Source organism: Trachinotus anak, unplaced genomic scaffold, assembly GCF_046630095.1.
Source record: "Trachinotus anak isolate AG129_WGS33_773 ecotype Australia unplaced genomic scaffold, CSIRO_AGI_Tana_v1 ptg000010l, whole genome shotgun sequence".
Classification (NCBI taxonomy): domain Eukaryota; kingdom Metazoa; phylum Chordata; class Actinopteri; order Carangiformes; family Carangidae; genus Trachinotus; species Trachinotus anak.
In genome coordinates, this window is record NW_027273861.1 from 20772545 (window position 1) to 20788291 (window position 15747).

Below are 15747 nucleotides of genomic sequence, written 5' to 3' on the forward strand. Positions count from 1 at the left end.
TATTCTTGGAAGTACAGCTCACACAAACATACCACATTCAGTGTCTGCAAAACGCAGCAAAATCAGCTAGTAAGAAAATTATTATACTTTTCTGTGGGGTGCAGTAGTCTCTGAAATTCACTTTCAAATAAGCAGAAAGCCTAAGTGTCATGTAACTAGCTTCACAAATAAAATGCTAAAAAGACTTTCACTAAAAACAAAGAACAGTGAGAGACACTGATGACTAACCGATATTGAACTGTGTGTGTGTGTTAGTGTGTGTGTGTGTGTGTGTCCTTCAGGTGGGTGGTAATGTTATCTCTGCTGTGTGGAAACAGTGTTGCCATAGCGCCCACAGTTAGGGCTGGGGATTCCAGGTCAGTCACAGTCACATGACCCGTCCTCTGAGACTGGCGTGTGTGTCTGTTTGTGTCCTTTACTGGTTGTGCTTACATCATGTCAAGTACCTGATTCAGTGTAGCTGTATGCAGTTTATTTCTTGATTTATGTTACATATGAAAAGACAGAAAGAAAACTGAATAGAAACTGTCATCAAGTGTTGACTCGCATCTTTGTTGCTTTGCGCTATCTGTACTTCTTCTGTTGATTCCAAACAAACCAGAAAAATAAACAACAGCACCTCATGTGTTGATAAATGTGCCACATGAATCTCTACATGTTTGGAGCAATCAGAAGAAAACATTGTACATTTAGCTGAGATGTGATGTGTGATCTGAGATTATTATTCTAAGCTTTATTTTAGAAGAGGCATTTGGTTTTCTGTATATCAAAGGTTCCTGTTGTAACAAATGGATTTTCCTTCAAAGTCAATATGCCCTTCCTTTCTGCCTGTTGAACTTTAAATTAAACTCATGTACTTCCTCAAAGTCTGGTGTTTACAGATCTGACACAACAATGATAAATGACACCTATTCACTTTAGAACTAACGCCATTAAAATAATCTATAATGCTACTACAACTGTTTTTTATTCTTTCTTTCTTTTGAATGTATTTTTTTCTCCTCCTTCTCCCAGTTCTCTACAAGCAGCCATTTTGCCTCATTCTGGTCTATCACTGTGATTTTGTTCATCATTTACTGGCCCTGTTAAATAAACACCCAATAACAACATAATAATGACAAAACAGCCAGCTGGGCAACATTAAGCATGAGATCAGAATGTACAGCCTTTCACAATATGTTGATTATGCACAGGAAGAGAAATGTCCACATCACAAATGAAGTACATCCTTGAGAATGAGTTAATAAAATTCTGCAATCAACAGCTAGAAAACAGAGCACATTTCCTTGATAAATAAAAACCAGATAAGTTAAAGTGATACAGCTGCTTGCTCAGGGTGCCTACCAAGACAGTCATTACCTGTCCTCACTAAACTGCTGGTTGACCCTTGACCTTTATAACCTGGGAACCGCTGAGCTGAATGAATATCACACGCTAATCTACCTGACACACTATTCCCCAGCAGATAATAGAAGTCAGACCCACTCTGTTGTTATCTGTGTGGGAAGAAAGAGCAGCTTGGTCTCAGCATGCTGGTTAATAATCGTTTTATTGTAGCAAAACAATGGTGCAGAATTGAACAAAGTGTTCTCCTGTAGGCATCAACACTGCCAGGGATGGGAGCTTGAGTGCCAATATATGAGACTATTAAACACTCATAGTGAGATGAGGCGCTCTGGATGCACCCATTTACGTAGAGATCCAGGTTTACTCATTGTGTTTTATCTGTGACCCACTGTGCTGCTGTGAATGAAAGTTTCCCCTACTTCCTGATGGTCTTTGTGATAAAAGTGGGACTTTTTTGCTCTTGAAAGATGATATGTGGCAGGTGAGTAAATTCACCTGGTAGCAACAATATGTTAATATGTGTAATAACTGTGTTATTATCATTTTAACGTCAAAAACTGTGACAATTTTAGTGTTTCCTCCATAATCTTGTTCTTGTCTGGATGGAAAATGACCTCTGAGAAACATTTTATCCCATTATGTTGCACTTAATCTCTTTTCTAAAAGAGGAGTCATGGTTTTCTTTTATTGCTGGATAAATCAGTCTAACCTTAAATTTATGTTACTCACGTTTCACAGTGAAATACAACCAAAGCAGCCCTTTCAAGATTGTTTTATTACGTTGATGTTGTTCCTTGTTAGGTTCTCTGATATCCAGCTTTCTTAGTGACACACAGAACAACAAAACAATATTACATATATACAATATAAGGGCTTCCCTCTTGACTCACTTGTGTGTGTGTTAAAAACATGTGCATATGAAAAAGTACATTAAGGCCTAAAGAAAGAGAGAGAGAGAGAGAGAGAGAGAGAGAGAGAGAGAGAGAGAGAGAGAGAGAGAGAGAGAGAGAGAGAGAGAGAGAGAGAGAGAGAGAGAGAGAGAGAGAGAGAGAGAGAGAGAGAGAGAATGATGTGCATGTTTGCTGAGATTTTATACACCTCCAGATTTGCCTCTTCTCACATACTCATTTAATGCCTTTACACATTCTCCAACAGAATCCACCCAAACAACTGAAGACAACAATTGTGTCATATTTTCCAAGCTTCTTGTATGTGATGAGATGGTTTGTCAGAGATTACCTGCAGGTTAACAAACCCACTGCCCAACTGCCAAGTTTACACACATGAAGAAAAGTCTTGCTTGTATTATTGTAGATGGAAATGTCACAGTCTTGAATGGTATTTAGCATTTTCTGTAAAGATAAACTACAAATGCTGAATGTCTGTATTTAAAACAGCCTTTTCTTTTTGCTTCTTCATGCTACCATGTTTCTCTTTTTATTGTGATTTTGTTAGAAACGGTTTCTGTCTCAATGTTAGAAGAATTTTTACCTCTATGACTCTGAAATGATTGCACTTTTGTTAAAATCCAAAATGAATTAGTTAAAGGCAGACTCAACTAGAAGTCCTTACAACACTGAACCCTGATTGGCTGAGAAGAGCAGGTTTAGAGATCAACGTCAGCTGAAGAACAGCAGCTAGTAGAGTTTCAGTGTTGCTCAAGGACACTTCAACATGTTGGAGCATCTAACCTGGGTCTCACACCACCTCGCTGATACAAAATATAGACTTTAAGCAACCTTTTCTGATTAATGCATACAATTACACAATACAGGAAAGAGTTTAACCTCTTTTTTGCATATACAGCCAGTCAAGCTTAAGTGTTGCTCTCTTTGAGTCACAGGCTGGAACAGAAATCATCGACAGACAAGTTGAAGTCTAGCCACTGATTATGCAACTTGCTGCTCTCCAACACCCCTAAAACACACAATACTATGGCATGACTGTGTAATAAAATGCAATGCGAACCTGGGCTGTGCACACCTGTGACAGGCGAGGCTTTTATTCAAACATAGGGACCAGCTACAGCTACAATCACATGGGATCCAAAGCTCTATGACCCTTCCATAAAAACTGCATCAGAGTCCTTGTCAAACCTTTTCCTGAAATTCCAGGCGCAGAGCTAAACATGCTGTGCTAAGATACAACCAGAAACCACGTGCAAGGCTCAGCGTCTTGCTCAAGGCCACTTCAGTAACACAAATGGTCGCTGATACACACACTTACAGTTTCAGGGCTCAAACCAGCTAAAGCTTCACCGAACCTCAAGCTCACTTACCACAACTTCCAGTGTAAATGTTAAGAGGCCAGTTCGAGGACAGAGGGGCCTCTCTGATTCAGGTAATGCGATTAAAGATGCCTGGTGCCGCAGGAAGTTGTACCAGGCCCACTTTTAGATTCCTGACCTGAATCCCTGTAGCAAAAAATGGAATTGGTCCCAAACCTCTAAGCTGAAATCACAGGCAGTAGTGCCATACTGGATGTTATACTACCAGAAGGAGTATGTGTGTGTGTGTGTGTGTATGTGTGTTTGCGTGTGGATGGAGAGGGGTGATCGGCTTTTACATAAAGTGGCCGTCCAAGAGTTTGAATATTTAAATAATGACAAAGCCAACTGGACATCTGAGGAAAAACTAGGCCATGGAATTCAATTACACATGTTAGGGACACACACACGCGCACACACACACACACACACACACACACACACACACACAAGGTCTCCATTGAGTCCAAATTTATATCAGTAATTGAAACAAACTGACAGTCACAAACCAGCTTAGTGTCTTGACTGACTGACAAAGCTCTGTGACCTTAACCATCAGATACTTTTAGTCAGAACACAACCCACACATACCTACTGTGCATGAGTCTACACCATCGACCGCATGGAAGGAAACATGTAGTTTCTGTTGAACCTACATTTTCCACCAGTGATATTAACAAATTCATAAGGGCTGTCCAAATAAAAAATGATAAAGACAAGAAAAGAACATCACAAATGGCAACTGACAAACAGCAGCATCAAATGAAAAAAGAAAAGAAAGAGATCTTTCTATGTTTCTTATCTAACAAGCGCAAGAGAGGGTCAGTGGAAAGAGCTGTGAATTGTCTCCCGTCAGGGTTAAATAGGCGGAAAGAAAGAAAGAAAAGATAAGAAAAAAAAAGAAAAGAGAAAGAAAGAGACAGACCTACCACCGGTCTGGGTGCTCTGAGAGGTCTGGAGTGGGCAACCAAGCGAGCCAGGGTGTCCTCCTCACCCGGTCGGTCCATGACATGAGCGTCGTACGCCACCATGATGGACACCTCCTGCATCATCTTGACTCCTGCTTGCTCCCAGCAGCAAGAAGGAGGCGAGGATGAAGGAGGAACAGGAGGAGGATAAAAAGTGGAAGAGAGGTAAACAGAGAGGAGTGCAGTTGACAGGTTCTGCTTCTCTCTGAGAGTGGAGGAGGTGACTGCTGCTTTCAAGAGTCTCTCAAGAGCTGAGCCCCGCCCACTGAGAAGAGGAGGGGCAGGGGGGAGCGAGAGGGCAGTACAACACACCTGTTTGTCTCTCTCTCTCCCTCTCTGTAATGCTAGACGTGTGCGACAACGGAGGATGAGTTTGCTTTTTCCTTCTTTCCACTGAGTGAGTACTTCCCTCTCTCTCCTAGCACAGTCCCTCTCTCTTGAGCCTCTCTCTCTCTCTCTCTCCCTCTCTTAAATTCTCTTTTTAGGTTGCTATCTGGAGGTTTTGTTTTTTTCTATTTCCTGCTGCTGGTAAAAATAGAGATAAAGGCTTGTTTACACATCTACACTGTGTGTGTGTTTGAAGTTAAGAGAGATAGGAAGGAAGTTGTCAGATCAACCACAGTGACTTGTCGTTGACAGTTGCACATCGTTCCAACGGTAAAACCCAGGAAGTGAAGTGAAAGCAACTCAGAGGCTGTCCTGGACGATGCCTGAATACTGTAGCATCCTCCCAAAGATAAAACTAGCTGGCATCCTCTCAGGAAACATTCTCACTCTTAGGGGAGATACAACCATGGGTTCATCTCTCTGCGTTTCTCTTCCTGTGTGTCTGTTATGCTTCTGTATTTTCTCTCTGTCCCAAACATATGTGGCTCCATGAAGGAGGTCCATTTGGAGAATTGTCTCCAAAAGAAAAGAAACAAGTTAACAGTCATGTAAAGCAGGTTGTATGTCATCTTTTTTATGCATATACATTTCTAGGGAGAACTGTGCAAAAAACAGGAGATACAAGATGCTTTACTAATTTACAAAGGCTCACACAATTTTGTGAGGCCCAGCTTTCTGCAGATAGTTCTTTGCCACTAATGAGCAGATACACACAGCAACAGGGAGGCAGTGGCGGGAAATACAAACTTAATAAATAACCTTTGTTCTCGAGAAATCTTAAAGCACTAAAGAATAAAAATAAATAATGCACTGTGAGCTGCAATTAATTAGATATGTAACAATACACAATCAAGATAAGAATACATGAAATGAGTATTATATATTATATATAATAATAAATATTAAATAACAAATTGTGTGAGCAGAGTAACAAACTCATTGAGCACAAATACTGAATTAGACTTTTGTATAAAGTTTTAATAAGATGTAATAATACATTATAAATTTAGCTACATTTACATTATACTTTTGTACAAAGACTCTACTTGTTTAACACAGGCGAGGTACTCAGCAGGTTTCTCTAATGTTAACATGCGTTTGTGTTTCACTTAATAAAAATTATGGCAGCAGATACTATGATTACTTAGCAAACAAGCATCAGTTTTCCGCAGAAATGATCCATGTCTGTCAGTTTTGTCAACTTGTCACTGTCATCTGTTGTTGATCATGAGCTGTAAAACTAGATTTCTCTCTAACTCTCAATGCATCTAGTTTGTCACTGAAACTTTATTTTGCTAGAGGTCTGTTTAAAACTGTCTCAGCCTCTGAGTCTTCATCCATCCATGTAGTCCTAGTCTGGGACTCCATCTTCCCTTCTCTCTAAATTATTCTGTCAGTCTCGCTACACACATCCCTCTCTCTTCTGTCTCCATGGTCTGTTAAATGTTTAGCTTTTCTGTTGGAGGGATTTGGTAAAAACCGGATTAATCAGTCAAACCCTGAGCAGCAAATGAATGTACGACATTTCTCCCCTTTTTTTCTTAGAGTTCTAAAAAGTCATCACTCCAGCTGCGGTCCGGCGGATGTTTAAGAAGGCAGAGAAATTCAAATTCTTCCCATAATCCCCAGAATGGCTAAGCCACCCTACTACCCGTTGTGTTCATCAAGCCAAGGTGCCAGTGAATTCTTTCGCTGTTTTAAGCAGCTTACAGAGTTCAAGCTGATCCGATTTAGTTGTCGACAGAGAAAAATATGTAAAAGGGGGGTTGAGGAGAGAGCAAAGTGGCTCGGACTGGTTGGTTTTCCCTTTTTTCTCTGATGGCAGTTGAGCAGGGCAGGTCCTCCAACACTCTTCACAAGAAAGTACTGTAGCCACTGTCTTGTTGTGTAGAAATGATCACAGCTTGATTTGTTAAAGGTGGAAAGATGGGAGAGAACCCTGGTTCTTTTCTTTCCTTTCAGGTCTGATCACAGCTAACTGGACAGTAGAGCTGGAGAGATGTAGTTCTGGTATCATCAGCTTTACCAGTCATGTTGTTTGATCCAAACATGCTTTTAGTCACTTTTACAAGCTAAAATCAACAGACAGCCTGGGAAGTCATTTACTCTAGTGATAAACCCTTTGACTTGGACATAGTGTGTAGTAACATCTTGTGTGGTGGAGTGTGTTATATGTGGCATAAAGTATTAGTGAGTAAAGTATAGCTGAAACACCTCAGATAATTGATTAGCCGATCATGATTATTCAACAATAACTTTAAGAGTGGATTAAGTGTTGTAGTCTTAGTTGAATATCTTTTAATTGGATTCGAAGACATTACCTTGGAAACTGGGAAATTATGACTGGCGTTTCTCTTTATTTTATGTTATGGAAGGTTGGGGTGGGGTGTGATGTGGTGTGTGAAGGTGTGGTGTGGTGGGAGATGGTGTGACATGGGATTCTGTGTTGTGAGGCTTTGTGACATGATGTGATATCACTAGATGTGGCATGACATGGTTGGATATGTGATGTGATGTAGCGTTGTGCAATGTGTCAGGTCACAAGTTGCTGTGACATGCTGTTATCTGTCAGTGAACCGGTGTGGGTAGGCTGGATGGTCAGTGGTAAAAATAGAGAAAAGTGAGGAGGAGTGCATGGAAACCAAGACTCTTTCTCCTCTTAGTCATTTTCATTAGGCTCAGTCTCTCTTTATTTCTCCTCTCCTTCTGACTGACTTGCTCCATATACTTGTATCCACAGGGAATATTCTATTTTAAAAGTTAAAAAGAATGACTGGTGTAAAAACATGACAGTAGAAAGAATATGCTTTTGAGAGGAAGAAGTCAAAGATGTGCATGCACTGTTCTGATGTGTAAGACATTCCTATTAGGATGTGTTCAGTATTTGCAATTTTCTCTCATGGGTACACAGTTTAAGGTAGTGTTTTGGTCAGTCGCTTCCTCCTAAAAAATTCCTAAATATGTTACCAAGAATCCAACAATATCCGACTTACGGCTCTTTCCAGGATTCCTACAGGGTGACTACATGTTTGTGATCCAAACAGACTGAATGAATTCAACACTCAGTTTATGTATATGTGCTTTCAGTGTGTGTGTGTGTGTGTGTGTGTGTGTGTGTGTGTGTGTGTGTGTGTGTGTGTCTGTGTGTGTGTGGGTGTGTCTGTGTGTGTGTGTGTGTGTGTGTCTGTGTCTGTGTGTGTGTGTGTGCGCGAGAGATAAAGGTGCCAAGAAAAGAATGGCAAAGCCAAAACCTCAGCAGCCAAAGCTTGTGTAAGGCAGGGAAAAAGTGTGAAAAATAAATACGCCAACGCAAGAGGAAAGTGAGGAACAGCAGGGGAGTGATAAATCAGCAAGAGATGATCAAGAGATGAGGAGAGAAAGACAAGCTGTTTCTATTTGCCCTGTGGCTATGTCATCCTATCAGACAGACTACCTGGTTTCATGATGAATTGATTTAGTCAGTTGCTTCTGGTGTGTGTATGTGAGTTTGTGTGTGTGTATGTGTGTCTAGAGCTGTTCTAATAACGATACTAGTATCAGAAATGCCTCCAATACTGCCTAAAATACTGTAAGGTGAAATGACGAGTACTCTGCACTGATCACAGGGGACAGCACATAATTTATCTATAAACTTTATAGTTTCACACCTGGATAAAACAGCAGTTGTCCTGGGAATCAATTCTTCGTCACTCAGTGAGTGAGTGAGTGAGTGAGTGAGAGTGAGAGTGAGAGTGAGAGAGAGAGAGAGTGAGAGTGAGAGTGAGAGAGAGAGAGAGAGAGCGAGAGAGAGAGAGAGAGAGAGAGGGAGAGAGAGAGAGAGAGAGAGTTCATAATCCTGTAAATGTGTTTGTCCACAAGGCAGGTGACAAATTAAAGGAAAGCCCTAAATAAATGAGTGGAGAAACATAAACACAAGTGCAGATGCTTCCATTCAGAGCACAGGGACACTGAATGAGTCTGATGAGTCTGAAAATCACATAAATCATGTGGCCTTCACAGTCACCCAATTACAATCCATTCGAACACTTAAGGGAGATCTGGGGCTAACTTTGGGACCCAAAAAAATTTGCTTATGCCTGTGAAAGTGTGTGTATTAGTGAGCATGTACATCATATGTTTGAAAGTGTGTGTGCTCTTGTGCAACATGACACTTATCATGTCATAGTGTGCTGCAGGATTGTGCAAGAGTACCAAAAAGCTACAAAACCACCAGAGATAAACAGTGAGTCACAGTGCAGGATATCCTGTGTATAGAAAAGCAGAGAAATACACCCCATCATTGAGGGATCATAAGCACTACATGCCCTCGACCATGACACTACATCACAACCTGCTCACTCACTGTAAGCTTTTCTGGATCAGAAAGCCAGACATGCCTGAAATGTAAAATATTAACTGTGTAGATACAAACAGACATGAACAGAGGGGAGAGAAAGAGAGAAGGGTGGAGGGAGGATGATTATCTCTTCCATCTGTCTCTGTCAACTCTTTCCTTCCTCTATCACTACACACTCTGCTGACACACATACACAGACACACACAATATCCTATACACTGTGTACTGCTTTTGGTCTCTGGTGACCTAAGCAAATTCCCTAAATGCCAGCAGCCTCATTAAGGTCAATGGGAGGATGATAATGTGTGTGTGTGTGTGTGTGTGTCTGTGTGTGAATGTAAGAGAATTTTAGTGAACACACATTCTAGTAAGTCTTTGGGTAAAACTATGACGACCATTCATGGAATCAATCTTTTATCTGATATTGTCAGATTTTGGTCCAGACCAATCAACAACAATATACACGGATAAAAGCAGAGGAAAGAAGCAGAAACAATAAAAAAAATACAGCACATTGCTGACAACTGAAGTATATTTGAAAGAATGCAGTAATTATCTGATACATTCTTCTTCTCTCTCTATCAGGTCTCTCCAACGCAGCAGAGATCCAACCCACAGTATATCCAGCTCATAAAAGCATTTACATTTAGTGATACTGTGGCAGATCCTTCCTGCTGCACAGGAAGTGATGTCTTTTATGGTTCTGGCTTGTTTGGAATAAACAGAATAAGAGAACACTGATAATCTCCATGCATGGAGAAACAAAGAAAGTGCTTATGCTGAAGAAGAGAGCAACCTTTAGCAACAGAAAGTCACAGAAAATCAAGATGCCACAGTCTCACCTCATCTTTTTGACTGACAGCTAATATCTGTCAAGTACAGTGCAAATAAAACAAGTGGTAATCTAACTCTGGGCACCAAATTCATAGATAGAAAACATATGAAAATCATAATGACACCATTAAACAGCTCAGCAGTTACTGCAATGAACCATAACACCTGGGATACTACGACCAGAGGGTCAGGGCTTCGATCCCAGCAGCCAGAGCTGTGTTTGACATGTTCCTGGACCTCCGACCCCTCTGGTTAAATGTATTTGTATCTCAGTGGGAGATACCAAGAAAGGAATTCTTTATTGTGTTGCTCTGACTCATACAATAATCCCATAGTCATTCCTGGAATGATGTGTGTGCATTTGTACACACTTGTACAACAGTTTTGTGTTTTTACGATGCAAAACTGAGGACATTCTTCACAGAGAGGACATTTTGTACATTTTTTCACTTTATCACCAGACTGTTTGAGGGCTTGGTCTTGGTTTTAAAGTAAGGGATCTTGGGCTTAGAGTTAGCAAATGCATGTGTTTGTTTGTAGAGCTCCTTACCTTGATGTTGCAAGCCTGCTCCATAAGCCTCCGGGCATTCTCTGCAGCTCGGTAGCGTTTAGGGAGCTGGACTCTGAAGAACTTGAGAGCCCCTTCAAAATCTGCCTGCAAAAGGTCCTCTTTAGATGTCTGGAGCAAGACATGAGGAGGTGGGAGGAGGAGGGGGGTGGTGGTGGAGAGAGACAAACAATGGATGTTATTAAGAGCCAGACGCTTAGAGCACAGAGTAACCTCCAACAGATTGTTCTCCCCAAAGGATGGCGGTCATTAGATTTCGAGATTCAAGGAGAACAGACTTTTAAGGCTACTGACTTCAGGACTTGATGAAGGTTACATTGGTTTGTTTGAGACATAATTGGTTTTATTTAGTTAAATCATATTTAACCAATCAAATACAGCATGACCTCCACAAAGAATTTTCCTATTATCATCAGGGAGAAAAGATAATATTTTAGCTTGAATGATGAACACATTTGTATGAGATTCATCATTTTTGAGTCAGACCAAACCTATCAAGTTTTTTTGTGTAACTGCATGATACAATGTTTAGTAACAATCAATATTTTACGTTTCCATCAGACAAAATATTGTAAAAGAACAACAGCACTATGGTTTTCTAAAATTATATCATTTGTCCCTTTTAACTAGAAGAATAGCAGAGTCACTTTCCATTATTATCCATAAGTGGAGGCTAAAAACTTAGAAAGCACCTCACAATCCTGTCTTCCTGTTCTACTTGTGCTCACCTATAAAACCTTTTCCATCATGCCTCCTAACTCTAATTTAATTTTCTTACATTATCCTTAAAGCTGCTGAACAAGCCTCTGAATGTTAACTAAAAGACAGCGCTACCCTCTTTACAATACGTAATGAAGCTGTGATTGAGCAATGCAGAAAACATCTAACTATTGCAGTACAGCTGCTCAGTAGCTGATAGCATGAGACAGACATTTTACTAGGCAACTCTAAGTGTGAATCTGTCAAACTAAATGGATGTGGAGAAAGGTGATTTTGGGGGAAACATAGAGTTTAATCAGTAAGTGTTAGAAACATACCAATACCACCATCTTGTGGTGTATAGAGACATATATACTAGAATCTATCCAGAAATATTTTTTACATCAGAATGTGTGAATAAGTATTTAGGTCTATTAGTAACAGGGAAAGCCATTTTTTGTCAGCTTCGTCTTTGCTAGACCACGATTTGGCTGTTTCAATTCTAATTCTGAAGGAGGCTTTGGGAACAGCTACTATTAAATTCTAGGCAACATGAACAGGGGATGGAAGGAACGAGTGGTCTGTTTTGAACTGACATTTGGATCCCTACAGGAATTTTCCATAGGAATATATTTAGGCAGGCTTCAATTTCAGAGCACGTCAAGGGTCAGAGAACAAAGCACCATTACAACAGATGCAATAAATATTGCTTTGGCGAGTCCCAGAAGTGGAATGACAGGTTGGTTTTTGAGACATGGTTGCCTGCTTTTCCCAACCTCTGCCCTCTTAGCAGTAGCTTGTTCCATTATGAACACAAACTAACAACCAACTCCGTTGTAACTCTAAACCAACCATCCTTGTGTGGTCATTTTCTTTCATCCAGCATCTGTTTACCAGCCCCATCCCCGCCTCTCACCGCCAGCAGCCTGGGGACGAAGAGCCGGTGTCCCATCCCAAGGAGACCCATCACCCTGCAGAAGGAGTCCGCTGAGGCCTGACTGCTGTGGGCCCTCTCTTCTGCCTTTCCCTCTCCATCCTCCACTGCCCTGCGCACTGCTGGAAGGGGCAGATGGGGGGTTAGGGTTGGTATAGGAGGAGGAGAGGCCGGAGGGGAGGGTGGTGGAGATGGTGGTGGGGTGGGACAGGGTGAGGGGCGGTCCCGCTCCGGGGCCAGGGTGGCAGATGACTCCAGCGTGTCGTCCAAATGTTCCAGTGGGTTTCCCAGTTGTTGGAGGAGAGATGGACTGGGAGCAGTGAAGATGCTACGTGTGGTCAACTTAGGTGAGGCAAGATTTGTTTTGAGGTCAGTGTCTAGCCAAACTGGTTGAGTCCTTGTAACCAAGATGACTGATCTTCTGGGAAAAGAAGCTGATAATGCCACATCAGGCAGTGTCACAACAGACTGATGTTCAGGACGCCAGCTACGGAAGAAGCAAAGAACCCCTTATTGGAACACAGCAACTCAGCAGGCACAGCCATGGGATCCAAGGCATGCAGTGTTAAGACTGATCCAGTTCATCAGGGCAACATAGAATTTGAACAAGTGGACAAGACGTTGGTGGCAGCCACTCAGCTTGTACCACTGTCAGAGCCCAGAAACGGCCACCAGGTAGGATAAAATAACAGTCAAAAAATGATGTATTGAAGCTGCTTTCAGCATTATGCTGAGTCTTCCAGCTACCTGCCAGACTCACTTTGAAACCCAGTCACACTACCCACTCTCATCTTCCCCTGCCAAACTCCCCCAACCAATTCAAATCCAGTATGCCGTTGCCTAGCAACAAAGCTGCTCAACACGTGGGCTGCTGCTCCAGCAAACAGCAAGCGATGGATAAGTACTCCGCCTTTTTTATTTTTCCTTCGTTGATAGACTTCAAAGACGGAGAGAAAATCCCCTCAGTCTGCACAACTGAGTGGCCTTAATGCTCAGCTTGGTGAGTGTGAGATGACACATCAAAGCCCTGTTTCCAAATGGCAGGCCGCACCTGGAATGAAGCTGACAGGATTTTAGCTTTCTTTGAAATGTAAGATGGACTGAAATAACTGTATGAATCCTTTTATCTGAAGAGCCCCAGTCTAAGATTGAGCAGACAATCCGGCAACATGGCAGAAGCAGAGGAGACGTCTTCTGTTAGCATCGCAGTATGGCACGCTTCTACCTTCAGGGGAAGATGATGCACTGCATGTTTGTGTTGGTTTATATCTGAGTAGATGCTGAACTCGATGAGTCAGATTCAAGGCAGCTACGCATGAGTTTGGAGAGAGGTAGTAAAATGGAAAAAGCTGTTTGCCATAAGCAAGAAAGTGTCTCTTGTGAAAGTGTTTCTTTGCTCTTCCTCTTCACTGATACAACCCTCTGATCTGAACTCTGTCCAGTTCCAACCAGGTCCAGTCAATAGCTCCAGCACAGACTCCAGCGTCTGTCCCTCCAGCAGATTTCCATTAGCAACAACCAAGCATCCGGTCTGTATCAGTTAGTAGATCCTTTAGATGGTAAGCCAGCTCTTTCAGATGGAGAATCACTTCTGCTTCTCAATAACACAGGCTAAATGGTTGAGTGTTTGCATGAGTGTGTGTGCTATCAGGAGCGATGGTCCTGGCCAGCTGGGGTGAGGCGAGGCAAAGTAACCACACAGTGTTTCCCGTCCACCGCCTCTCTCTTTTTCACTGTCTCTGCCTTCCTCGCTTTCTCTACCCCTCTCTCAAGCTTTGTGATGCTAACAGCTAACAGCTAGCACCCAGCAGGGGCGGCTCCGTTGCAGAGGTCTGGGTGGTGGACAGAGGTAGCGAGTTGGAGAAATACATAGCCAGCCAACAGAGAAGAGGAGAAGGCGGAGGTAGAGGAGTAGGAGGTAAAGAAGAGAAAGAACGAGGAACTGAGGAAGAGAACAGGCTCCAAGCAGGCATCCATGGGAGGTAAAGATGAAGACGAAAGAAAATGAAAAAAAAAAAACAAGAACACAGAGCTTTTCTGCTCCAGCTCCAGATTGCTAATGCTATAGCTTATGCTCCTGTTGTGATGTGGACGGCGACTGCTAAGCAGGAGAGGGAGGGAGGTGAACACAGATGGAGGGAGGGGTGATGAGAGCGGAGACGAGAGCAGGATGGATGGAGGAGGGAGGAGGGAGCCTCGAGGGAGAATGCCGTCATGCCTGGCCAATGGGAAGCAGGCACTGGAAGCCCCTTCTACCCTCCTCACATCCTCATTTGTTCTCCATTCCCAACCATCACATCCACCACAGCTTTCTCTCTCTGGCACACGGAATACATTATTGCTAAATCATAAAGCGGGAGGGCTTTTTAAAACCAGTCATGTATGATTCATTAAGAGAAGGAAGCCTGTGTGTACTTGCATTACTGTGTCATATATTTATATGATATTATTAGACATTACATTTATTATCCTTATAAATTAATATCCTGAGCCAGTCTGCAAATTTGTATTGGCTTTACAGTTTGAATGTATTCGTGTTTTAGGTTGTATTGGTGCACTCATGTATACTGTGCAGTTGTTGTAGGATGCAGGAAATATAATTACTAGATCACGACTCAAATTTGGCAGATAATCAATGTGAAGGAACTAGTTTTGGGGGAAAAACAAACTTGACTGGGGAACTCTGGTATAATAATAATAATAACTTTGCTATTTTTTCTGTCTCCTGATCTTCTAGGCACCCATTTACATCAATATCTGTAAACTGTGTCTGTAAAAAATTTGATTGACTCACAACTACTAAAAATAAATTGGTGTCTTTAAAAATGGACTGGACATACCGTTGGCTATCAGCTGTTCTGGGGACCAGGAAAAACACATCAGGTTAAACTTCATGCAATTCGCCCATCATTAACACAGCGTTGTGTCATACAAGGTGATAGTTTTATATGAAAAATAATTAAAAGAAAATTGCTGTAAACATGATGCTGGGGCATTGTTTGTGTATTGGTTAATGATTAGTTTCAGTACAGTAGTGAGACATGAACTCTATGATGAGACAAACAAGCCTTCATCACTGAGTGCTCTTGAGGTTTCAGCATGACTTCTGCAAAGACTGTCCCATCAAATTAATGTCCACACTGAACGACCAGACACCGACCTGCAATATGACACGGTCATTGCCAAAACTCATTGATCCATCTCACCACAAACAGATCTGATAACACAACAACTAGTAAATCTACACCGCTCTGCTCCGATAGTGACAACATGTGGTTTGGTAATATTTTTAATACTCATGCAGATATCTTCTTTGAATTAACAAAATGGAAAGTTTTTGTTTTTTGAAGTTTTCTTTTTCTATTTTTTAAAAATAAAATAATGTCACTAAAATCTTTATTGATTTTA

At 41.6% G+C, this 15747-nt stretch overlaps 1 protein-coding gene and 1 long non-coding RNA gene across 6 annotated transcripts in view; one reads left to right on the forward strand and one right to left on the reverse strand.

Moving 5' to 3' along the window:
* Nucleotides 1–15747, reverse strand: part of rabgap1l (RAB GTPase activating protein 1-like) — a 114761-nt gene that overhangs the window by 12388 nt on the left and 86626 nt on the right. For 4 of the 5 annotated variants that reach the window (XM_071486085.1, XM_071486082.1, XM_071486084.1 and 1 more), the window contains exon 19: nt 10689–10817. In XM_071486085.1, coding sequence (XP_071342186.1) covers nt 10689–10817 — 129 coding nt within the window. Of the gene's footprint in view, nt 1–4542; nt 4800–10688; nt 10818–15747 lie in introns of those variants that run through there. The other variant, XM_071486086.1, reaches the window with a different exon arrangement.
* On the forward strand, nt 4861–15324 carry LOC139625985 (uncharacterized). The gene is made up of 2 exons (XR_011692061.1): nt 4861–4978; nt 12289–15324. It is a non-coding gene; the product is annotated as an uncharacterized lncRNA (long non-coding RNA).